Source organism: Desmodus rotundus, chromosome 3 (genome assembly GCF_022682495.2).
Source record: "Desmodus rotundus isolate HL8 chromosome 3, HLdesRot8A.1, whole genome shotgun sequence".
Taxonomy (NCBI): Eukaryota; Metazoa; Chordata; class Mammalia; order Chiroptera; family Phyllostomidae; genus Desmodus; species Desmodus rotundus.
Genome location: NC_071389.1, coordinates 168,318,138 through 168,343,475, shown reverse-complemented (window position 1 = coordinate 168,343,475; position 25,338 = coordinate 168,318,138). Strand labels below are relative to the sequence as shown.

The 25,338-nt window shown below is 39.1% G+C and overlaps 1 protein-coding gene across 3 annotated transcripts in view; it reads right to left on the bottom strand.

Moving 5' to 3' along the window:
• Nucleotides 1–25,338, bottom strand: part of DNAI7 (dynein axonemal intermediate chain 7) — a 62,938-nt gene that overhangs the window by 3,080 nt on the left and 34,520 nt on the right. For all 3 annotated transcript variants that reach the window (XM_045184260.3, XM_071221062.1, XM_053921716.2), the window contains 4 exons: nucleotides 11,107–11,182; nucleotides 8,386–8,546; nucleotides 5,474–5,630; nucleotides 477–691 (listed from right to left, as the gene is read on the bottom strand). In XM_045184260.3, the coding sequence (XP_045040195.2) occupies nucleotides 477–691; nucleotides 5,474–5,630; nucleotides 8,386–8,546; nucleotides 11,107–11,182 (609 nt within the window). The remainder of the gene's footprint in view (nucleotides 1–476; nucleotides 692–5,473; nucleotides 5,631–8,385; nucleotides 8,547–11,106; nucleotides 11,183–25,338) is intronic.

Here is a 25,338-nt window from a genome sequence, read left to right as displayed (position 1 = left end):
TGAATAATAATAGCTATTTGATAGCAATCATGGTACAACTTTAAGGATAATTTTTTACACATATAAGATTTAACATAATAATGCAAAATCATCATACAGTTTTAAAGTTTACAAAGTTTAAACTGGCACCTTGAAGGCGTAAAGAATTCACATCTCTCATCTGCTTTTAAAAGCGAAGTCTGATGATATCTAGTCTTCCTGCCACATTCATAAGGGATTTCAGGCTCTCTCTCTTAGAACAATTTTAGCAAGGTGTACTTTACACGTCATAAATTTACCCATTTCAAGTGCATCATGCAATGATTTTTTTGTAACTTTATTGAGTGGTGTACTACAGCTCAAGGTATATGTTAAACATATTTATTAAAAAACATTTCAATATGAAATTTACCAGTGATTGATAGCTTTGCCACACTCTCTTACAGTCCTCAATGAGGTTTACCTCTTGGATATGACTTGCTGTAACAGCGATTTACCTTAATGTGTATTTGAATCTCAGTAAATACTGTAGTCACAGTCAACAGTACTCGATTCACGTCAAGTGGTCTTAGTTCCCATGACTGGTATGGCATGTTTATATGAGTATCTTGAATCAAAGTAACAGGGCCAAAAGTCTCCAGGCTGAATGTTATAAGTCTTTCTCCTGATTTGTAAGATACGTTACTGATACCATCAGTTTTCCAGTGTTTACCTTTAGAATAAGTGAAGAAAATGACATAGGTCTCATTTTTTTTCCTGTACAAAAGGTTGAGTGAAACTACTGAAATAATGGCATTGTGTATAAATTTATCTTTTACATTTAGAATAGAATCGCAACAAAAAGTCCACTTTGCTGGGAGTTTCTTCCTGTCTCCTGGGGAGGATCAAGTACAAACTCACCAGCATAGTATGTAAGACCTTTCAATGAAGCTTTGACCCACATTTCTGGCTTCATCCCTTACCCCCCTCACACCTGATTTCAGCCACACCTTTTTCCCTTCCCCAATGACCCCATACACCTGTGTACCTCTGCAAATGCAGTTCTGTTTCCCTATTTTCCCTAGGAAAATATTAATCTTCCTTAATATTTTAAAGAACCTCTTTTCCTCTTTTTTAAAACAGCTTTAAAACTTGCCTGTCTTAGGTATACAATGAAATTATTTTAGTAAAGTTACTCAGTTGTGCAACCATCACCACAATCCAGTTTCAGAACATGACTATCTTCCAGATAAGTTCCCTATGCCCACTCATAGTTAATTCCCATTCCCACCTTCCAGCCCCAGGCAACCATTAATACACTTCCTGTCTCTAAAGATTTGTCTTTTCTGGACTTTTCATGTAAATGCAATCATATAATAGGTGGTCTTTTCTGTCTCTAACAACTCAATAATACAACACAACCCAGTTAAAGGGGGAAGAAATGGTGATAGAGGAGACACGACTTGGGATTGGGAGCACATTATTATACCATATGGATGATATGTTATATGGTTGTATACCTTAAACCTGTATAATTTTATTAACCAATGTAACCCCAATAAATTCAATAAAAAAACACAACCCAGTTGAAAAATGGGTAAAGGATTTGAATAAACATTTCACCAAAGAAAATATATGAAAGAATAATAAATACATTAAAAAAGATGCTCAACATTATCAGTCATTAAGGAAATACAAATTAAAACCACGACACCATGTCATACCCACTGCAATAGTTATAGTAAAAAAGACAGAATAAAAAACACTGGCAAGGATGCAGAGAAATGGGAAAACTCACATTGCTAGCAGGCATATAAAATTGTACAGCTACTCTGAAAAACAATTTGGCAGTTTCTTAAAAAGTTGGCATAAATTTATCATTCAGCTCAGCAATTCCACTCCTAGGTATACACCCAAGAAAGGAAGACATAGGCCCACGTGAAGTCTCATGTAAGAATATTCTCTTAGTCTCTTCAGGGCCTGTTCACTATTTCATCCTTCACTCTGCAGACAGCCCCGATCACTGCTCCACAGCACTTCCATCTGTGGCCCCACCACATTATGTCATGCAGTTTGCCCTGCCTGCCTCCGCTACAACTTGGAAAACTCCCAGAGGACAGAACTCATCTATCTCTGGACCTTTTTTGTCTAGCATATTTGTGCAACAAGTGAATGAATCGTTATTTTCCCAGAATGCCCTCTCCATTCACACTTGGCTTTCTCCTCTTCTCACATTCGTGGTTCTACTGACTATGTTTGACTCTTTAATATAACAAATACAATTATGCTGACAAACTAAGTTATTTTTATTTCCCCTTTTTGTTTTTGCATTAACAATTCAATTTGTGAAGGTAAAAATTAAGTAACACCTATAAATACATTCTCCAAGTTTCTGTTCTTTCCTAGCAAAAAGTTTCCTCATGGTTTAAAAAATACTGGAGTTGTATGCTGTCTAATGACTATGGTTAGAATCAAATTTTACAAGTTATATTTTGCTAAATCATGTCAATAATTTATCATGTTTAATTCTAATTTAGTGTGAATAATTTTTAATATAACAAATATTTGCAAACATCATTAAAGGAAAGGATAAGTAAAACTTCTAAGGCAACATAAAAGGAAGAAATTACCTACTTGTTTATTTTGAATGTATTTTATAGTTTAATGTATTGTTAGAAATCTACTGTTTATAATACATAAACTATTTCTAGAATGTACATGTTATCTTGTAGCTCTGTGTACACAAGCAAAAGCATGGAATATTATAGCAATCATAAAATTGTTTAAACTCCCCCAAATTTATCCTTCTTGGTAGAGAAGTTCCTAAATTCTTTGTCCCCACAGCTAAATAAATAGATTAAATAGTAGCTGTTATTTAGTGATCTAAACTGTTTCCAACCTATCACCAAATATGTAAATTTCTTCACAAATAAACAGATGAATGTAAAATAACTCCCACTAAAAACAAAGCTTACAGCTCTCATCTAGGAGCCTCCAAACTGCATACGTTAATTCACAAGACCAAGACATTTCAAACTTCAGCCAGCCAAGCCAAAATACTACATGTTAACGATCAGTGAATCATTACTTAGTATTTCTATTAGTATTTCTGATTTATGATACTTATTTAACATTTGAGTATGCGGTATTTTCCTGTTTCAACAATTAGAAGTTTTAAAGACGCACACAGTAGCTAGTTTTCTTCTTTCTTAGGTTTTCCATATGCCCACTACCCATGCCCAATACTTCAATACTTGGTTGTAATAAGATTTATAATTTATATACTTCCGGCCAAGATGGAGGTGTAGACAGACACACTGTGCCTCCTCGCACAACCAAAAGAAGGACAACAACAAATTTAAAAACAAAAAACAACCAGAACTAACAGAAAATCAAACTGTATGGAAGTCCAACAACCCAGGAGTTAAAGAAGAAACACTCACCCAGACCGGCAGGAGGGGCAGAGATGGGCACACGGGCAGAGAAGACACAAGGCAAGGTGGTGGCTGGCAGGCCAGGGAGGCTGCAGCTTGTGGACAGGGCGGTGCCACATTTGTGTGCAGGTAAACCAAGAGAAACAACAGGGGAGCAAGACAGACCACAAAATCCAAGGCTCCAGTGCGGGGAAATAAGGCCTCAAACCTCTGATTGAAAACACCTGTGGGGGGTTGAGGCAGCAGGAGAAACTCGCAGACTCACAGGAGAGCTTGTTGGAGAGACCCACAGGGGCCTAGAGCGTGCACAAGCCCACCCACCCAGGAATCAGCACCAGAAGGGTCCAATTTGATTGTAGGTAGTGGAGGGAGTGACTGAAAACCTGCAGAGAGCAGAGCAAGCTGCATTGTTCCCTCTCAGACCCTTCCCCTATATATAGCGTCACAACAGAGACTGGGTTGCCACGCCCTGGTGAATACCTAAGGCTCCGCCCCTTACTACATAAGAGGTGCGCTGGGACAGAAAAAAAATGGCCCAGATGAAAGAACAGATCAAAGCTCCAGAAAAAATACAACTAAGCGACAAAGAGCCAACTTATCAGATGCACAGTTCAAAACACTGGTAATCAGGATCTCACAGAATTGGTTGAATATGGTCACAAATTAGATGAAAAAATGAAGCCTATGAAAAGTGAAATAAAGGAAAATATGCAAGGAACAAACAGTGATGGGAAGGAAACTGGAACTCATATCAATGGTGTGGACCAGAAGGAAGAAAGAAACATTCAACTGGAACAGAATGAAGAAACAAGAAATGAGGAAACAAGAATGAGGAAACAAGAATTCAAAAAAAATGAGGAGAGGCTTAGGAACCTCCAGGACATCTTTAAACATTTCAACATCTGAATCATAGGGGTGCCAGAAGGAGAAGAGGAACAAGAAATTGAAAACTTATTTGAAAACATAATGAAGGAGAACCTCCCTAATCTGGCAAAGGAAATAGGCTTTCAGGAAGTCCAGGTAGTTCAGAGAGTCCCAAAGAAGTTGGACCCAAGGAGGAACACACCAAAGCACATTATAATTACATTAGCCAAGATTAAAAATGAGAGAATCTTAAAAGCAGCAAGAAAAAAGGAGACAGTTACTACAAAGAAGTTCCCGAGACTATCAGCTGATTACTCAAAAGAAACCTTGCAGGCAAGAAGGGGCTGGAAAGAAGTATTCAAAGTCATGAAAGGCAAGGACCTAATCCTAGAGTAATCCAAGATTACTCTATCCAGCAAAGCTATCATTTATAACAGAAGGGCAGATAAAGTGCTTCCCAGATAAGGTCAAGTTAAAGGAGTTCATCATCACTAAGCCCTTATTATATGAAATGTGAAAGGGACTTATCTAAGAAAAAGAAGATCATAACTATGAAGAGTAAAACAACAATAAACTCACAGTTATTAATAACCAAACCTAAAACAAAAACAAATTAAGCAAACAACTAGAACAGGAACAGAGTCACAGAAATGGAGATCAAAGGGGGGGTTATCACTGGGGGACTGGAGGGGGAGAGAGGGGGAAAAGGTACAGAGAATAAGTAGCATAAATAGTAGGTAGGAAATAGACAGGGGGAGGTCAAGAATAGTATGGGAAATGTAGAAACCAAAGAACTTTTAGGTATGACCCATGCACATGAACTAAAGGAGGGGAATTCGGGTGGGAGGGGGTGTGCAGGGCAGAGGGGAATAAAGGGGGGGAAATGGGACAACTTTAATAGCATAATCAATAAAATATATTTAAAGAAAGATTTATAATTTATAAATTATTAACATTAAAATAATCAAATTTTAACCCCAATCTGAATTGTAATTCTTCACAGATTATGGCAAATATATACACTGAGTCATAAAGTTCAATAAATTTTTTAACTCCACACCCTATTTATTTCCACAGAGAGGAAATAAGACATAGACCCCAGAACTGGTACAGAAATATATAAGAATAGTTTACTTACTGCATTTCCTGTATTGATTTATATTAGTATACCTTTTTCATTACGTAATAATCAAAGCTGGTTAAACGCATTGCTGTACCTTCAGCATCCCATCTTGCGACCGTAGGATCCTCAAAAAAGATCACATTCTTATGAACCTGAAGCATGACGTCTATAGGTGGGAAAGCATTTTCTGTTTCAAAGTCTTCTGTAGTTGCTGGAGGATATACATATTTCTGTAATCCTTCTTTGAGTATCTTTTAAAAATAACCAAAATAATACCAAATTAGAAGCTGACTGGTAACAGCTAAAGATGTAAATATTGCTGAATAAGCTATATAGTTATATATATATTTTTATTGTTGACACTATTAGAGATATCCCCATTTCCATCCCCCTTTGCCTCTTCCACTCAGCCCCTGCCCCTCACACTAAAGTTCACTCCCGTTTAATTATAGATTAACTAACAAAATGTCACAACAAAATTAAAAGATAATGATTGAGAGGGGAAAATAATCACTAAATTTGAATGTAATTAAAAAACCCTCTCATGGGCCAAGTTCTAGGCTGGGACTTACTCGGCATTGTATTCCCCCAAGCAGTTCTATAGGCTTATATTTAACAAAGAAGGTAACTGAGAAGTGGGTGAAAAAGGTGAAAAGACTGAGAAGTACAAATTAGCAGTTACAAAATAGTCATGGGGATGTAAAGTCATTACATACTGTAATAACTATGTATGGTGCCAGTTGGGTACCGGAAATATCAGGGGATCATGTAATGTATATGACTGTCTAATCACTATACTGTATACCTGGAACTAATACAAAATAATATTGAATGTAAACTGTAAATTTAAATTTAAAAACAAAGAAGGTAACTGGGACTTCCATAAAGCATGCAATTTTCCAATGATTACAAAATGACTTCATGGAGGCATCAGAACTCAAAAACAGAGCTATGGGACCCCAGATCCCATGTCCCAATGCCATGGCCATGGTGTGCCAGTGAAGAGAGAAACAAGTATAAGCAGTGTAACAAGTGCGGAAGTGAATGGATGAAAGTAAAAATCATCACACTGTACACCTTAGACTTACAGGGCAATTATATCTCAGTAAAGTTGGGAAAAAATAAATTAAATCAACAGCAGACTTCCCTGGGATAAGGGAGATCTGTCCATTCTCTAAATGCAACACATATCTAAATGTAGAAAAAGATCTAGGGAAGGGGAAAGGTTAAAAATGTTACAAAAAAAAAACTGGATGGGGAAAAATTCTCGAGGAGAGGGGAAATTACTAAAAAGATACTTGAAAAAAAGTAGGAAGGCCCATTTGTCGCAGGAGAGAAAAACAGGAGTGTGAGGGAGGACTCTGGGCTCAGACGGAGAGCACAGAGTGGCGGTCTCCGGACTTCCTAACAAAGATCTTCGGATGAAGCCTTGAAAACCCCAGATCAGGCTGAGACCTTCCAATAGATGAAGATTTTTGAAGGCCTACCTTCACCAAAGGAATACCTTCCTTGGACTCTCCACTATTCTTCAAGTATTCCCAAGGCAGGGCAGGCTGATTAAAACAAATTTTTCAAAGTGGCAATAGATCAGATTATCTCCCCGAGGCTTGCTCTAATAAATGCATTCTCATTTGAGGGGAAAAGGAGAAAGGAGTGACAGTATCATCTCTAACAGGGTAAAAATCAGTTTGGGGGAGTGTGGAGAAATCATACTCTTTTATGTATAAAGCACAGATGTACGCCGCATATACACAGATGCACAGTCTCCCTGCAGCATTAAAATTCCATGGTGGGGGTGGGGTTGGCTAGAGGAAAAAAATGTTTACAAGAGCTCCTTATAGAGGTGATAATGGAAAAAAAAAGTTGAGGATATTGCTCTAAAACAAAAATGCACCAATGTTCTAAAATGTAGTTGAGAAGTGCCTGGGAATCTGCGCACCTGAGGTGTTAGAGGAGAGAGAAGAGAGAAAAGAAGGGCTGCGGAGCAGGAAGGGGGAAGGGCCATGACAACAGAGCCGGGTATATTTGGGAGCCAAGCCAAAGAGAAACCAAGTCAATACTAGTGCAAATGTTACTACTTGTTAAAACAGGCGCGAGAAACTCCTTGACAGATGATCTAACCGCTGCTATTATCAGCGCCTTACTACTCCAAGTGTGGTCCGCGCATCAGGAGCACTGGCAACACCTGGATCAGGGCTTGTCAAGCTCCAATGTGCATACGAATCCCCCGAGGGCCGTGTTAAACACAGGTTCAGGTGATCAGAGTGAAACCCCAAACGATGCATTTAGATGCTGCTGACTGATAGACCACGTTTTGTGTATCAAGGACCCAGACCAGCGGTTCTCTGGGTGTGTTTTGCTAAAATACAGGCTGCTGAGTCTCACACCTCCAGAATTTCCGATTCAGCACCACGGAGGTGGGGCCCATGAATTTGCACTTCTAGTGAATTCCTAGATGATGCCAGATGACGCTGATGTTTCTGGTCAAGGGACCACATGTAGGGAACCGCTAATCTAGACCAGAGCCCACAAATTATGGTCCCTGGAAAATACAGCCCACTACCAGTGTTTGTATATAACATTTAACATTTAACCATGCCCATTCATTTACATATGGCTGTTTCAGCGTTGCAATGGCAGAGCAGAGATGTTGCAACAGAGCAGGTATGGCAGCGAAGATGAAAATATTTACCACCCGGCCCTTTACAGAAAAAGTTTTCCAGCCTCTAAAACAGACTATCATTATTAAGGCCAAACTGACGCAATGCAAACACGGTGCTATAGGTTCGCTATTAAGTTAACATGCATGATTCTAGGTTTAAAATCCATATTGTTTTCGATTCTGTCCCTTTAGTACTGATTCAAATTTTATAAATTCAAGATGGTTTAAAATTATATTTTTTCCTTTTGTGCTTACTTAATAGAGTTAATGTTCATTGGGTGTTAGTGCATTTGAGATAAAGAGTGAGAAGTTATTTTACTCACGCATTTTAAGAATCAACCTACTTCCATAATCATCCAGCCCTTCACCGGCTTACACTGTGGGGGAAGCTCCAAAATATCCAAGTGATACACTCCACCCAGAGATGTGAACTGGAATATGTCAACCTCATTTTCTTCAAAGAAATACGTCCTTTCAGGAGCATTCTCTAGCAGCAGCAACTGTGCTAAAATTAATCACATTAGTTGAGTTTCTAAAAGATCATAACATTTTTGTATTTTTTAGGGAGGGAAATGAAAAATACCTAATGATGGTAAAGGAAGTTTTTATTTAGCTACTAAAACTTTTCAAAAAAGTAATTAACTCACAACTATTCACAAAGCTGATCGACCACTGGAGTGAGGACAGGCACGTGTAATGGGAGGTAGGGTGCAGGGAGGGCTATGTTCATGTTATATACTAACATTTTAGGAACTTGTATAGAAAATGCACATGTTACTAGAAGAAAAACTTTAAAAATATATCTTATTGTAGGGGAGGGAAAATAATTTTCCCTCTACTCTTGTGACTTCTTGGCTGAGACCTCTGTAGTAAAAGCCATATTAATAAGAGAAAAACAGAATTTTATTAACATGCATGTCTCACGTATACATGAAATATCCCCAGGGAAAAGTAAGTAATTCGAAGAGGTGGCTTAGAACTCCAGCTTACATGGCATGTTATAAATTTGCGGTAAAATGACAAAGAAAGAAAAGCAGTTTGAGGTTTCTGAGGGTGGAGACAAAGGCTAGTTTGTAGTTTGTTAGGTAGATTCCTCTGGTGCCCTGTCCAGGCTGATGGGGTCTATAGTTAGTTGTCTCTGATAATTAGGCTTTGTCCTTCCCAGTAGTGAGGGGAAGAGGGGCGCCTCTGCGTATTTATGTCCTGCTTGTAGGCAAATAGGAGAAGGGTGGGGAGCTTTTCTTGAATCTGTATCTTTTCAATTGTTTTCAGCTCAAAATAATCCATATGCCAATGTGGCATATTTGGGGGCAGCATATTCTGCCACCCTTCATTCTAAATGGCCAAAAATGGTTTCACACAAAATTTGATAACTGCCAAATTAATTTCTTAAAACTGGACCTTATGGGGCTAAATATCTGAAAGAAAAAAGTGAAATGGTAAAAAAATAAATTTTGGTCCATATATAAAATTAAAGCTAATAACTTTTCTCAACAAAAAGAGCCCCAGCTCATAGAAAAACAGGGACAGAGGCTTAAAAGTGAAGACACTGGACTGGGTTATTTTTTGTGTTCAGATATTTTATGGGGAAATTCTACGGCTTCATAATTGTCAATGCACAATCAGGGGACTATCAGAAGTCACCTGTATCACTGGGACCATTCCTGTATTTCACTAAAATTCTTTTAATATAGAGCAATGAGTAAGGAAGGGGACAGGTTCCACCCTATGCTAAACATGCTAATTAACATCTCAGTTCCTTCCTCTACAAAATGGACATGATAGTAGTACCCATCTTACAGAATTAGGGGGAGTTGTGAGTTCATGCAGGTGAAGAGCTCAGAACTGGTGCCAGACATAGTAAAAACTCAGGAATGGTGGCCTTATTCCTCTATCATTACAATTTTCCTCACCCACAAAAGGAAGCCCACAGAGATAACATTGACTTTTACCCATGGAGATCAGGCACTGAGCATTAATGGAAACAGCCAAAAGAAATTCCAGTTTAGTGATTTCCCTTTTTAACTTGTGTACATTCAATATAATGCAGGCTTTAATTAATTTTCAAATGTATCTAATTACTAATCCATTTATCTGAAAAGAAAGTAAGAAAGTAGACTGTGTCCAAATTTAGACATCTATGGTATATGTTAATTGGGGATCATCATGTAGAAAACCTTGGTATTATTAACAAAGGTTATGAATTCACTGTAGGATCATATTTGCATATTTTCTATAACCTCATAGAGGTTATAGAAAATTACAAAAATACAAACCTACTTGACTGCAGAAACAAAAGTGTGTTAGAAAAATTAAAGTAGACAAGAAGCCTGTTATGAAAAAATATGCTTAGAAATATATAGAAAATAGATTAATTAGAAGCTACTAGGAAAGCAGCATAATGATAAAGTTAATGGAAAAGATGTATATTGATCTCAAACTTTGCAAACTTTGCAATTAATCTCAAAAGATTGCAAATTACACATCACTATCATTTTGATGTCTTTAAACAATATCTAATTGCTATTTGTCAGAAAAGACTGAGAAATTGCTGATTGTATACATGTGCTTGTGAAGGTTTGCTGTGACACTGTAATGGTAAAAAATTAAATATAACCTTATTGCCTATCAATAAAGATTTAAGTAATATTCCACTATTGGATGGAATTATAGAGCTACTAAAAAGATAGTGTTGCCGATCAGTTCTGACTTAGAATGATGTTGAATATTATTCATTTAAGTAGCAGATGTATTATGTTCTATGTATGTATGTAGAATGTAGCATAACAAATACTGTTAGAATGAAAAAAAGTAATTTTCAGCAAAAATATTTGTACGATATGATCCCATGGTCTTATGAAAAATCGAGAGAAATAGGAAAGGAAGCAGGCACAAATAAAAGAATTTGTTACTACTGATTACCTCCGAAGAGGGATTATGAAGAATTTTCACTTTAAACATATTTCTGCAACATCTGAACTTTTTTTTACAACCACCTTGCATTTCTTTTGTAAGCAGAAAATCCCAATAAAGTTAAATTCTAAAAATGTAAGTTAGAAGACTACCTGCTGAAACTGTTTCACTTAATAATTTCATTTCCAGTTTATACTTTTTGTCTTCAGATTCTTCCTGGACAGAATCCTACAAAAAAACACAAGGACAGATGGGTGTGGCTGTCAGGTCAGCTTCAGCTCAAAGTCATTCTCCTTCTGTTCCCGCCCCACTGCCGGTGCCTGTTACCTTAATTCTAAGGCCCCAAACTGACACTTGCTCTGACATAAAACTGGACTAAAAACCATATTTGAAAAGTCAGTTGAAATGAGAGCACATCTTCACAGAACTTTAGGAAAGCAGGAGACAGCCTGCTCAGATTCTCTGCTGCAAACTGTCAAGCGTAAAATAGAGACACTAGGAAGCAATGCAAACCATGAAAACATTGTTTATATTTCCATTTTGGTTTTTGCCGTGTTATAGATTTTGCTTAATTTTGGCAATCAGCTCTCCGATAGAGTAATTACAAAGCCTACTTTTGGGTAAGCCTCTCAAGGAAACTGAGGATGCGGTGTGCCAAGTAAATACAAGATATCTCATTATGTTGGAATGTAATAAAAATACTATAAGAGGAGGACAATACAATTAGAATTTATACCTAAATCGGCCACCAAGTTATCTTTGTGACCTTGATCAAGTCCTTTAACCAGCAGGGGCCACACATTTCTGATCTAACAACATATTTGGGACTCACCTGCGTGCCAGACATACAATCCATCTTGCAAACAATCCTAAGAGATTGTTTGGACCAGCGTAGGGACCAGGGCGGCTACAACCCCAGGCCCAGCGCCCGCCAGGTCTGCTTCAGGATTCTTGGGAGCCAGGTTGGGCTGTGTGAGAGGCCAGGTGCTTGTTTGGACCAGCGGGCTTGAATAAGAGGAATTTTTCAAAAAGAAAAAGAGAATAAAGAGGCACTCTGCTGCTGTCTGGGGAATTCTCCACAGCAGCCACCCACCTCCTGCACCCCTACCCCGCAGCCCCAGGAAGGTGTGCACTGGATCCACAGCCCGGCTGCCGCAGGTGCCCATGCCCGAAGCACCGGGGGTGGTACGCACCCAGTCCGTGGCTCGGCAGTGGCCCGCCCCTGCCCATACCCAAAGCACCAGTGGCAGAGCACCTCCCACCTAGCCCCTGCGCCCAGAACACTGCAAGGCCCATTGATCTCTAGGAGGAAGGCCGAAAGGCCCTGCAGAGGGGAGCTGCAGGGCTCCAGCAGGCGGCATTGCCCAGAAAGACTTGACTCAGTGCAGGGCTGAACTACCCTGAAGGGGCGCTGAGAGTCCCTAGCATCTAGGACAGCAAAGAGTGAGAAGGTGGTGTGTGAGTTGCCCCTAATTGGCGCACCTCAAGGACAGCGCAACTGGTAGACTGAAGGCCTAGGCAGGGTGAAGAAGGGAACTGAGGAACTGGCCTGGAGGCTGGACAACAGGGAAGAGTTCAGCTCAGGAAGGGAGAAAAGCGAAACCAAGCTCTCCCAAGCTCTCCCCAGCCTGACTCAGCCAGGAAGACCAGCAGGACTGGCTTGACCGGTTTAAAGCCAGCAGAAGGCTTTTTTTTTTTTCCTTAATTCCTTCTTCCTTTCTGTCCTTTTATTTTTATTCCTTCTTCCTTCCTTCCTTCCCTTTTTTTCTTCTTCTTTTCCCACAGGTGAGACAATATAACCTGAAGCTGTGAAAAGACCAGAGTTAGACCCAAACAGGGGTCATTCTAACAACAGAGACAGTGACACAAATTTCACTTTGCTACTCCAGAGAACTTGCAAGGTGGGAGCGGTGAACACCAGTACACCTGCTGGAACAGGAAACCCACCAACAAAGGAACCACCAACAGATAACAACAGAAGAAGGTGAAGGAGGGAGTGGAAGCCACACTAACCTCAATCCAGGACCGTTCTGGAAATACAACTAAATGGTGGAGAAATTACCCACAACAAACAACTGAATAAGAGTGAGAGAGAAGCCTCAAAACCTTGTACACACAGAAGAAGCAGCTTCAACACAACCTGTCCACACCTGCACAACAGAATATAAGAAGTGGTGCACAGAGTGACCCTCAGTTAACCAGCTGGAGGGAAGGACCCACCAAATAAAGACCCAACAACAATCAAAACGCAAAGGCATACAAAGAGCCAACATAAATGACAGTCCAAGACCAGTGAGCTCAGGAAATTAAGGAGACCGCACCACTGAATCTCACAGGTATTCTACCATAGAAGTTCACACGATAAACCCAGCATGTCAGAGCAGATCAATTTAAGAAGCAGAGGCTAACAAGAAGAGTCTCACAAACAATGGGAAGACAAAGAAACAATCCCCAAATGTAAGGGAAGGAGGAAGCCTCAGAAAGAATGCTAAATGAAATAGAGGCAAGTCAACTATCAGATATTGAGTTCAAAGCAATGCTTATAAGGAGGCTCAATGAGCTCACAGAGAATTACAAAAAACTGCAGGGAAACTACAATGAACTCACTGCAAACTATATCAACATGAAAAAGGAAATAGAAACTATCAACAAGGGCCAAGAGGAAATGAAGAATACAATTTCTGAATTGAAGAACACAGTAGAAGGAATCAAAAGCAGGCTCGATGAAGCAGAGGATTGGATCAGCAAGCTGGAGGACAAGGTAGAAAAAAACACCCAGAATGAGCAAGAAAAGGAAAAGAGGCTCAGTAAGAATGAGGAGGGATTAAGGGAAATGCAGGACAACATGAAACATAATAATATCCGTATAACAGGAATACCAGAAGGAGAAGAAGAAGAGCAAGGGAGAGAAAACCAGTTTAAAAAAGTAATGATGGAAAACTTCCCTAATTTGATGAGAGAAAAAGTCACACAAATCCAGGAAACACAGAGAGTCCCAATCAAGAGGAACCTGAAGAGGCCTACTTCAAGACACATCATAATTAACATGGCAAAATTACAAGACAAAGAGAGAATCTTAAAGGCAGCAAGCAAGAAACAGGAAGTAACATACAAGGGAACCCCGATAAGGTTAGCAGCTGACTTCTCAATGGAAATGCTCCAAGCCAGAAGAAAATGGTAAGAAGTATTCCAAGTAATGAGAACCACAGGCCTGCAACCAAGGCTACTTTACCCAGCAAGGCTCTCAATCAAGATACAAGGCCAAATAAGGAGCTTCCCAGACAAAAGAAGTCTAAAAGAATACACCTCCACCAAACCAGCTCTGCAAGAGATGCTAAAGGGACTGCTTTAAGGAAAGGAAGGAAAAGAGAGAGAGAGAGGAACACAGGTAAGAAAAAGTGGCAATGAATAAGTACCTATCAATAATATCAATAACAACCTTAAACATAAATGGATTAAATGCTGCAATCAAAAGACATAGAGTAGCTGAATGGATAAGAAAGCATGACCCACATATGCTGCCTACAAGAGACCCACCTCAGGACAAAAGATCTACACAGACTGAAAGTGAAGAATATAAGCAAACGGACAAGAAAAAAAAAAAAGCCAGGGTAGCAATACTCATATCAGACAAAATAGACTTCAAAAAAAAGGCCATAAATAGAAACCCAGAAGGTCACTTCATAATACTCAAGGAAAGAATCCACCAAGAAGACATAAACATTGTAAATATATATGCACCCAACATAGGAGCACCCAAATACATAAAGAAAATCTTGGAGAACAACTTCAAGAAAGATATTGACAGCAACACAATTATAGTAGGGGATTTTAACACCCCACTGTCAAAAATGGACAGATCTTCCAAACAAAATATCAACAAAGATATTGTGACATTGAACAAAGCCCTAGAAGAAATGGACTTAACTGATATATAGAGAGCCTTTAAACCCAAAGAAGCAAAATACACATTCTTTTCAAATACACATGGAACATTTTCAAAGATAGACCACATGATAGGACAAAAAACAAGCCTCAACAAATTCAAGAAAATTGAAATCATATCAAGCATTTTCTCTGACCACAAGGGACTGAAATTAGAAACCCACCCCAAGGAAAAAATCCCCAAACACTCAAAATCATGGAGATTGAATAGCATGCTATTAAACAATCAATGGGTCAAGAATGAGATTAGGGGAGAAATCCAAAAGTTTCTAGAAACAAATGAAAATGAACTCACAACAACCAAAACTTATGGGACACAGTGAAGGCAGTCCTGACAGGGAAGTTAATAATGATACAGGCCTACCTAAAAAAGATAGAAACATTTCAGACAAACAACCTAGCCCTACACCTACAAGAACTTGAGGAACAATGACAAAGACAGCCCAGAGCAAGTAGAAGGAAGGAAATAACCAAGATCAGAGCAGAGTTAAATGACATAGAGACTAAAAGCACAATTCTAAGGATCAATGGATCCAGGAGCTGGTTCTTTGAAAAGATAAACAAAATTGAAAAGCCTTTAAGCAGACTCATCAAGAAAAAAAGAGAGAGAACCCAAACACAATCAGAAATGAAAGAGGAGAGATTACAACTGATACCACAGAAATACAAAGGATTGTAAGAAATTATTACAAAAAACTGTATGCCAAGAAATTTGAAAACCTGGGTGAAATGGACCAATCTCTAGAAAAATATAATCTTCCAAAACTCAATGAAGAAGAAGCAGAAAACCTGATCAGACCAATAACAGCAGATGAAATTGAAGCGGTAATCAAAAAACTCCCAACACACAAAAGCCCTGGACCAGATGGTTTCACAGGAGAATTCTACAAAGCATTTAAGGAAGAGCTAACCCCTATCCTTCACAGACTATTCCAAAAAATCCAAAATGATGGAAGACTCCCAAACTCTTTTTATGAGGCCAGCATCATCCTAATCCCAAAACCAGATAAAGACACAACGAAGAAAGAAAACTTCAGGCCAATATTGCTGATGAACATAGACACTAAAATCCTCATCAAAATATTGGAAAATTGCATCCAGCAATACATTAAAAAGATCATACACCATGACCAACTGGGATTCATCCCAGGGATGTAAGGATGGTAGAATATTCACAAATCAATAAACGTAATACATCACACAAACAAAAGCAAAGACAAAAATCACATGATCATATCAATAGATGCAGAAAAAGCATGTGATAAGGTAAAGAACCCATTTATGATAAAAACACTCACCAGAGTGGGAATAGAGGGAGCATTCCTCAACATAATAAAGGCCATATATTAGAGACCTACAGCCAACATCATACTCAATGGGCAAAAATTAAAATCTTTCCCACTAAGACTAGGAACAAGACAAGGATGTCCACTTTCACCACTTCTATTCAACATAGTATTGGAAGTTTTAGCCACAGCAATGAGACAAGAAAAGGAAATAAAAGGCATCCAAATTGGAAAGGAGGAAGTAAAACTGTTGTCGTTTGCAGATGACATGATAGTGTACATAGAAAATCCTATAGACTCTGCCAAAAAACTGCTGAACCTAATAAATGAATTTGGCAAAACAGTAGGATACAAAGTCAGTATCCAAATATCGAAGGCATCTTTGTATACCAACAATGAAACATCAAAAGCAGAAATCAGGGAAAAAAATCCCATTTGGTATAGCAACAAGAAAAATAAAATACCTAGGAATAAACCTAACCAAGGAGGTAAAAGACCTGTATTCAGAAAACTACACAACACTGAAGAAAGAAATCAAAGAAGACACAAAAAAATGGAAACATATACTGTGTTCATGGATTGGAAGAATTAACTTCATCAAAATGTCCATACTACCCAAAGCAATGTATAGATTCAATGCAATACTTATTAAAGTACCAATGGCATATTTCACAGATACAGAACAAACATTTCAGAAATTTATATGGAACCATAAATGACCCCAAATAGCTGCTGAAATCTTGAGAAAGAAGAACAAAGCAGGAGGGATCACAATACCTGATACCAAACTGTATTACAAGGCTACTGTAATCAAAACAGCCTGGGACTGGCATAAAAACAGGCACATAGACCAATGGAACAGAACAGGCAGTCCAGAAATAAACCCAAGTCTCTATAGTCAATTAATATTTGACAAAGGAGGCAGGATCCTAAAATGGAGCAAAAATAGCCTCTTCAACAAATGGTGCTGGGAGAGCTGGACAGCTACATGCAAAAAAATGAAACTCGATCACCAACTTACACCATAGAGAAAAAGACATTCAAGGTGGATAAAAGACTTAAATATAAGTCTGGACACCATCAAAGTCCTAGAGGAAAACATTGGCAGGAAAATCTCAGATATTTCATGCAGCAGTATTTTCAATGATATGTTCCCTAGAGCAAGGGACATAAAGGAAAGAATAAACCAGAGTATCTCATCAAAATAAAAAGCTGCTGCAGGGCTAAAGAAAACAGTATCAAAATAAAAAGAGAACCAACAGTATGGGAAAACATATTTGCCAATGATACCTCAGACAAGGGTCTGATCTCCAAAATATATAAAGAACTCACACGACTCCACTCCAGGAAGACAAACAACCCAATTAAAAAATGGGCAAAGGACCTGAACAGACACTTCTCCAAGGAGGACATACTGAGGGTCCAAAGACATATGAACACATGCTCAGTATATCTAGCTGTCAGAGAGATGCAAATTAAAACCACAATGAGATACCACCTCACACCAGTCAGAATGGCCATCATAACCAAATCAACAAACAAGAAGTACTGACAAGGTTGTGGAGAAAAGGACCCTAGTGCACTGTTGGTGGGAATGCAGACTGGTGCAGCCACTGTGGAAAACAGTATGGAATTTCCTCAGAAAACTAAAAATGGAACTGCCTTTTGACCCAGCAATTCCACTGCTGCGATTATATCCTAAGAACCCTGAAACATCAATCCAAAAGAACCTATGCACCCCAATGTTCATAGCAGCACAATTTACAATAACCAAGTGCTGGAAGCAACCTAGGTGTCCATCAGTAAATGAATGGATCAAAAAACTATGGTACATTTACACCAATGGAATTCTATACTTTTCTAACCAGAATAATTTCCTTTCCTTCACATGTAAACTCCTCCTTGCCTATCAAAAGATTTAGTGAAAATGTTCCTCATCAGAGAGACTTCCCATCTGTTCACTCTGTGTTTTTCTTGTGGATATTTTTTACCTCAATTCCCACACATTATCTCTTTTATTGTACATAGCAGAATGTATAACCGTCACTCCTCCACAAGATCATTAGCTCATTAAAAACAATGATCGTGTTGAATCCCTGATAGAAGGCACTTGGTAAATGTTTTCTGTTTATAACTATATGAATATATATTCATGTTTATATCAAATATATATGCCCATATTTATGTTGTATCTCTTATTTATTTAAGAGTATCTTTTATTTATTTATTTTAAATCATCACCCAAGGATATGTTTATTGATTTTAAAGAGAGAAGAAGGGAATGGGGGGGGTGTGGAACATTGATCAGTTGCCTGCAACCTAGGCGTGTGCCCTGAGCAGGAATAGAATCCGCAGCATTTTGGTGTACAAAATGACACTTCAGCCAACTGAGCCACCAGCCAAGGCTGTTTAAGAGTATTTTAAAGACAAAGACTGTTTTTAACCTGAATTTTAAAAAGTCCAAAGGTCCACATATTATCATGGATGCCCCCTTAAATCACTACAATATTTCTGAAGTTGATTATCATTAAGAAAACATTGATCACTTATGTGATACACTTAAATTAGACTTTTCTAAATATTGTGTAAAGTGTGTTTATTGTTACCCAATACCTACAATATTATTGTGACTACTATACATTAACATTAACTAAAATATGGTATTAAGAGCCCTCTAGTGGCAAAGTTCTTTATAGGCCCATGAAAAGGGAAAGATAATTTAGAACATCTTCTATATCTAAGATATTTAATTTTTAAACTAACAAAGTACTAGATACTTGCTATTTGTGATCATATCACACATCAAGCACAACTCAGGTATTTTTGGCCATAAAGTCTTACAGTATTATGCTAATGATTTTCTTGCAATCAGCCTCCAAATTTATTTAAAAGATATGAGAAATGTAATATTTAAATATGACAACCTAAAATTATACAGGTAAGCATTTTACCCTAAAAGAAGTTGTAAAAGTGGACAAATATCTTCCTCTAAAACCCAAATGCAGTAAGTTTGCTGACTGATCTTGCAGGTAGTGCCCCACATTGCACACACGCTCACAAAAGCGCGTGTGCACACACACAAAGTTAAATTCCATGAACTGAGATGCCAGCTTTTTAAAGTTTAGAATGCATTTTGCCACACAGGGAAAACAGTGTTGTTATAAATGACACTGAAGGTTATGAGAGTCCCTATGTTGCTGTGATTATAAAGGAATCCAAACCTAACCACCATCCATAAATACCGCTTCAGATTCACTGGGCTCCAAATGGACTGCAAGGAGCACACTACTCCTGAGACCCCTGTGGTGAGGGAGGTGCAGCCTTCCTACGACCACTTGACCACTCATACTATGCCAGAGCATGCAGGGCTCAGAACTACTGAGGAGAGGGTCCCAAGAATCTCTCATGACAAGCTTCTAGATTCGCTAAACATGGCAGAAATGGTTCCCAGACACCGGCTATAATAAAAAGGAGGCATCAGTGTCTCCAAAACACAGAATAATTTTAATGTGGGTAGTGGTTGAATTTCTTGATATGGGTGACTGTTCTTTTTTTTATTGGCTGTATGATAAATGTTTTCCTTTAAAAAATTTTTTTAATTTTTCAGTTATAGTTGACATTCTGTAACTGTTCTTATGTAAGTTCTCAACAAATCAGACTCAAGTCAGGACCTACTTTGAATCACCTAACCATCCAATCACTCACTCATCTTTTTGTCCAATTACTCCCTCATTTTTTGTCCACTCAATAAACATTTACTGAGCCTCTACCATGTACCATCCCCTTTGCTTACTGTTAATGTGAAGTCTATCAAGATATTTTTGCCCTCAAGATCATAATTTAGTGTTTAAGATAAGAAAGAATTAAACAGAATGATAAGAGCACCGTAGAGAGAGATGTGGTTTAGTCTGAAGGGGAGAACTTTCTGGATGTAAAACTTAAGTTTTGAAAGACAAAGTAGCAGTTAGGGTGGATGAGGATGATGAGCGGAAGAGAATTTCACAGTGACAGGACAGCAAGTGGAGTGTCATGGGTGCCTGTCATGAACTTTCCTACTTTGAAACCAAAAAGGAAAATACATTGTTTTATTTTCTATGAGGAAGAAAATGTGTGTTCAGAAATTATTCACTGAAAATTTAAATCACATGTCCTGGCTGGTATGGTTCAGTGGATTGAGTGTCAGCCTGCAAATCACAGGGTCACTGGTTTGATTCCCAGTCAGGCCACTTGCCTGGGTTGAGGGCCAGGACCCCAGTAGGGAGTGTGCAAGAAACAACCACACATTAATGTTTCCCTCTTTCTCCTTCCTTTCCCCTCTCTCTAAAAATAAATAAATAAATACATATTTTTAAAAATCATACAAAACTGTAAACAGAATTTCAAAAGTCACTGATACAATACCACCATCCTATTTCTCTCATTCCCCCTCCACCACCACAACAGCCACTGTTTGATGACTAGGCATCCAGATGCTTTTCTATGCACTCACTAATAAGAACATTTCCCCTCACAAAAGCAGAATCCTACTGCAAAGGCAATTTTATAACTTAAAACTAGCATCTTAAAAATACATCTTAGGTGTCTGTCTACATGAGAGCATGCAGGTTCTGGTTCAAGACGGTGACCCAGGAGAACCCTGAACCCGCCCCTCCCACATACACATTAGTACACAGCTATACATGAAACAATTTACTCTGAAAAATACCCCAAAGTAGCTGAGTGAATCCTACATATTAGGTGAGGAGAAAAAACCCACATCAAAGCAGGTAGGAGAGGCTGAGGTACAAGCCCCAGGCAGAGACCCACAATCAAAGGGAACTCACAAATGCAAGCTTCTCCCCGAGGAGTGAAGGGTTTGAATCCTACATCGGTCACACCAACTTTTTTTTTTCCAATTTTTAAATTATTTTATTGCTGTTCAATTACGGTTGTCTGCATTTTCTCCCCACCTCTCTACCCCACCCTAGCCAAACCCACCTCCCTCCCCTGTTTCCACCTTCCCCCTTGGTTTTGTCCATGTGTCCTTTATAGTAGTTCCTGAAAACCCTTCTCCCCACTATCCCTTTTCCCCCTCCCCTCCGGCTATTGTTAGATTGTTCTTAACTTCAGTGTCTCTGGTTATATAATTTTTGCTTTTTTCTTCTGTTGATTATGTTCCCGTTAAAGGTGAGATCACATGGTATTTGTCCCTCACTGCCTGGCTTATTTCACTTAGCATAATGCTCTCCAGTTTCATCCATGCTCTCGCAAAGGGTATAAGCTCCTTCTTTCTCTCTGCTGCATAGAATTCCATTGTGTAAATGTACCATAGTTTTTTGAACCACTCATTTGCTGATGGGCACTTATGTTGCTTCCAGTACTTGTATGGTAAATTGTGCTGCTATGAACATTGGGGTGCATAGGTTCTTTTGGATTGGTGTTTGAGGGTTCTTAGGATATAATCCCAGCAGTGGAATTGCTGGGTCAAAGGGGAGTTCCATTTTTAGTTTTCTGAGGAAATTCCATACTGTTTTCCACAGTGGCTGCACCAGTCTGCATTCCCACCAACAGTGCACTAGGGTCCTTTTCTCCACAACCTTGTCAGTACTTCTTGTTTGTTGATTTGGTTATGATGGCCATTCTGACTGGTGTGAGGTGGTATCTCATTGTGGTTTTAATTTGCATCTCTCTGACAGCTAGATATACTGAGCATGTGTTCATATGTCTTTGGACCCTCAGTATGTCCTCCTTGGAGAAGTGTCTGTTCAGGTCTTTTGCCCATTTTTTAATTGGGTTGTTTGTCTTCCTGGAGTGGAGTTGTGTGAGTTCTTTATATATTTTGGAGATCAGACCCTTGTCTGAGGTATCATTGGCAAATATGTTTTCCCATACTGTTGGTTCTCTTTTTATTTTGATACTGTTTTCTTTAGCCCTGCAGCAGCTTTTTATTTTGATGAGATACCTGGTTTATTCTTTCCTTTATGTCCCTTGCTCTAGGGAACATATCATTGAAAATACTGCTGCATGAAATATCTGAGATTTTCCTGCCAATGTTTTCCTCTAGGACTTTGATGGTGTCCAGACTTATATTTAAGTCTTTTATCCACCTTGAATGTCTTTTTCTCTATGGTGTAAGTTGGTGATCGAGTTTCATTTTTTTGCATGTAGCTGTCCAGCTCTCCCAGCACCATTTGCTGAAGAGGCTATTTTTGCTCCATTTTAGGATCCTGCCTCCTTTGTCAAATATTAATTGACTATAGAGACTTGGGTTTATTTCTGGACTGCCTGTTCTGTTCCATTGGTCTATGTGCCTGTTTTTATGCCAGTCCCAGGTTGTTTTGATTACAGTGGCCTTGTAATACAGTTTGGTATCAGGTATTGTGATCCCTCCTGCTTTGTTCTTCTTTCTCAAGATTTCAGCAGCTATTTGGGGTCATTTATAGTTCCATATAAATTTCTGAAATGTTTGTTCTATATCTGTGAAATATGTCATGGGTACTTTACTAGGGATTGCATTGAATCTATAAATCACTTTGGGTATATGGCCATTTTGATGAAGTTAATTCTTCCAATCCATGAGCATGGTACATGCTTCCATTTGTTTGTGTCTTCCTTGATTTCTTTCTTCAGTGTTGTGTAGTTTTCTGAATACAGGTCTTTTACCTCCTTGGTTAGGTTTATTCCTAGGTACTTTATTTTTCTTGTTGCTATATCAAATGAAATTTTTTTCCTGATTTCTGCTTCTGATGTTTCATTGTTGGTATACAAGGATGCCTTTGATTTCTGACTGTCACACCAACTTTTAAGACCTGCATCTGAGAGACCAGCCCCCAAAACATCTACCTTCAAAAGCCTACAGGGCTTGCATCCGTGTAACCTACAACAGTCCTTAAAGGGCTTGCAAGTGTTGACTCACCTTCCCCAAGGCCAGCAGCAGGGACCATCACCTGAAAATCACCCAGACTTTCTGTAAAGGAGGTTTTGTTTATCTTAAAGAACAGACCTGAGAGGCAGGCATCTAATTTAACACACATCTAAGGTCCTGCTGAATTGCTCTACAAAAATAGAGGCCAGCAGACACCACCTTTGTGGCCTCCCTCTGTCTTGCTGCAAGTCACCAATATCTCCCAGAAAGGAGTTTGTACACTAGTCTGGAATCTCAATTATGGCAGCAGTCACAGGATACCTCTAGATTGCCTCGTTCTGGTGGCCAGTGGAACTCACACTCACAAATCCCACCTATGACAAATAGAAAAAACTAGTACATAACTGGCTATGGCATGTAGAATACAGCAGAGGCAACAGACTGAAGAGCGTGGTCTTCCAGTGAAAGAGGCCAATCTGTATATCTTCAGAGCTGTGGCCTGAGGGGCAGGTTTCTAATTAAACACATATTTCTTATATTTTATTGATTATGCTATTACAGTTGTCTTGATTTTTCTCCACTTTGCCCCTCTACCCAGCAACTCCCAGCCCCTCAGGCAATCCCCCCACCAGTTTCATATTCATGGGTCATGTGTATAAGTCCTTTGGCTACCCATTTCCTATGCTGTACTTTATATCCACGTGGCTAGTCAGTACCTACCTATTTGTACTTCTTAATCCCCTCACCTCGTCACCCATTCCCCCATATCCCCTGCCCATCTGGCAACCATCAAATGTTCTCTGTATCCATGATTCTAACTCTGTTCTTCTCATATGCTTAGTTTGTTTTTTAGTTTCAATTGTTGATAGATATGTATATTTTGCCATTTTATTGTTTATAGTTTTGATCTTCTTTTTCTTAAATAAATCCCTTTAATATTTCATATAATAATGATTTGGTGATGATGAACCCTTTTAGTTTTTTTTCTTGTCTGGGAAGCTCTTTCTCTGCCTTTCAATTCTAAATGATAGCTTTGTTAGGTAGAGCAACACTGGCTATAGGTCACTGCTTTTCAACTTTGAATATTTCTCACCAATCCCTTCTAGCCTGCAGAGTTGGCTTTGAGAATCAGCTGAAAGTTTTACAGGACCTCCCCTGTAATTAACTAACTTTTCTCCTGCTGCTCTTAAGATTCTCTCTTTATCTTTAAAATTTGGCATTTTAATTGTGATGTGTCTTGGAGTGGGACTCTTGGCATCCATCTTATTTGGGACTCTCTGTGCTTCCTGGACTTGCATGTCTATTTCCTTCACCAAATTATGGTAGATTTCTTTCATTATTTTTTCAATAGATTTCCAATTTCTTGCTCTTTATCTCCTCCTTCTGGCACCCCTAGAATGTGAGTATTGGACCTCTTCAAATTGGCCCAGAGGCTACTTATACTATCCTTGTTTTGGAGGATTCTTTTTTCTTCTTGTTGTTCTAATTGATTGTTTTTTGCCTCCTTATGTTCCAAATCATTGATTTGATTCTCAGCTTCATCCACTCTACTGTTGTTTCGCTGTAAATTGTTCTTTACTTCAATTAGTATATCCTTCATTTCTGACTGGATCTTTTTTATGCTGTTGAGGTCCTCACCAAGTTCCCTGAGCATCCTTATAACCAGTGTTTCGAACTCTGCATCAGTCAGATAGCTTATCTCCATTTCGTTTAGCTCCTTTTCTGGAGTTTTGATCTGTTCTTTCCTTTGGGCCACGTCTCTTTTTTGGCAGCCTCCCTGTGTTTGCTTCTATGTATTAGGTAGAGGCACTTTGACTCTGGATCTTGGCAGTGTGGCCTAATGTAGTAGGTGTCCTGTAGGGTCCAGTGGCATAGCCTCCCCTGTCACACAAGCTGGGTATTCAAGGTGAGCCCTTTGTGTGCACTGTGTACACTCTCATCTTGTAGTTGAGTGTTGATTGCTGTTGGGAGGCCAATGGGAGGGATCTACCCAGGCCAGTCAGCTGCAAAGACTTGTTCTGACCACCCACCGCCAACCTCCATCCTCTGTGAAGGATCAGCTGTGCAGGGGCAGGTTGGTGGTGCTCCATCATAGTCTGTAGCTGTCCACTGGGTGTGTTGGCCCTTGGGTTTCCCAGTTGGTACAGGCCAAGGTCAGCCCTCACCTGTGTTTCTCCTGCAGCCACCCTGCCTGAGCTATAAAGGAGCCTGAGATGGCTGCTAGTTGTGCTGGGCTTGGAGATTCCCAGGAAAAGCCAAGCTGTGAATCTAGGCTGGCTGCAGCTAGTGCCAGCCCTGGGGCTCACTGA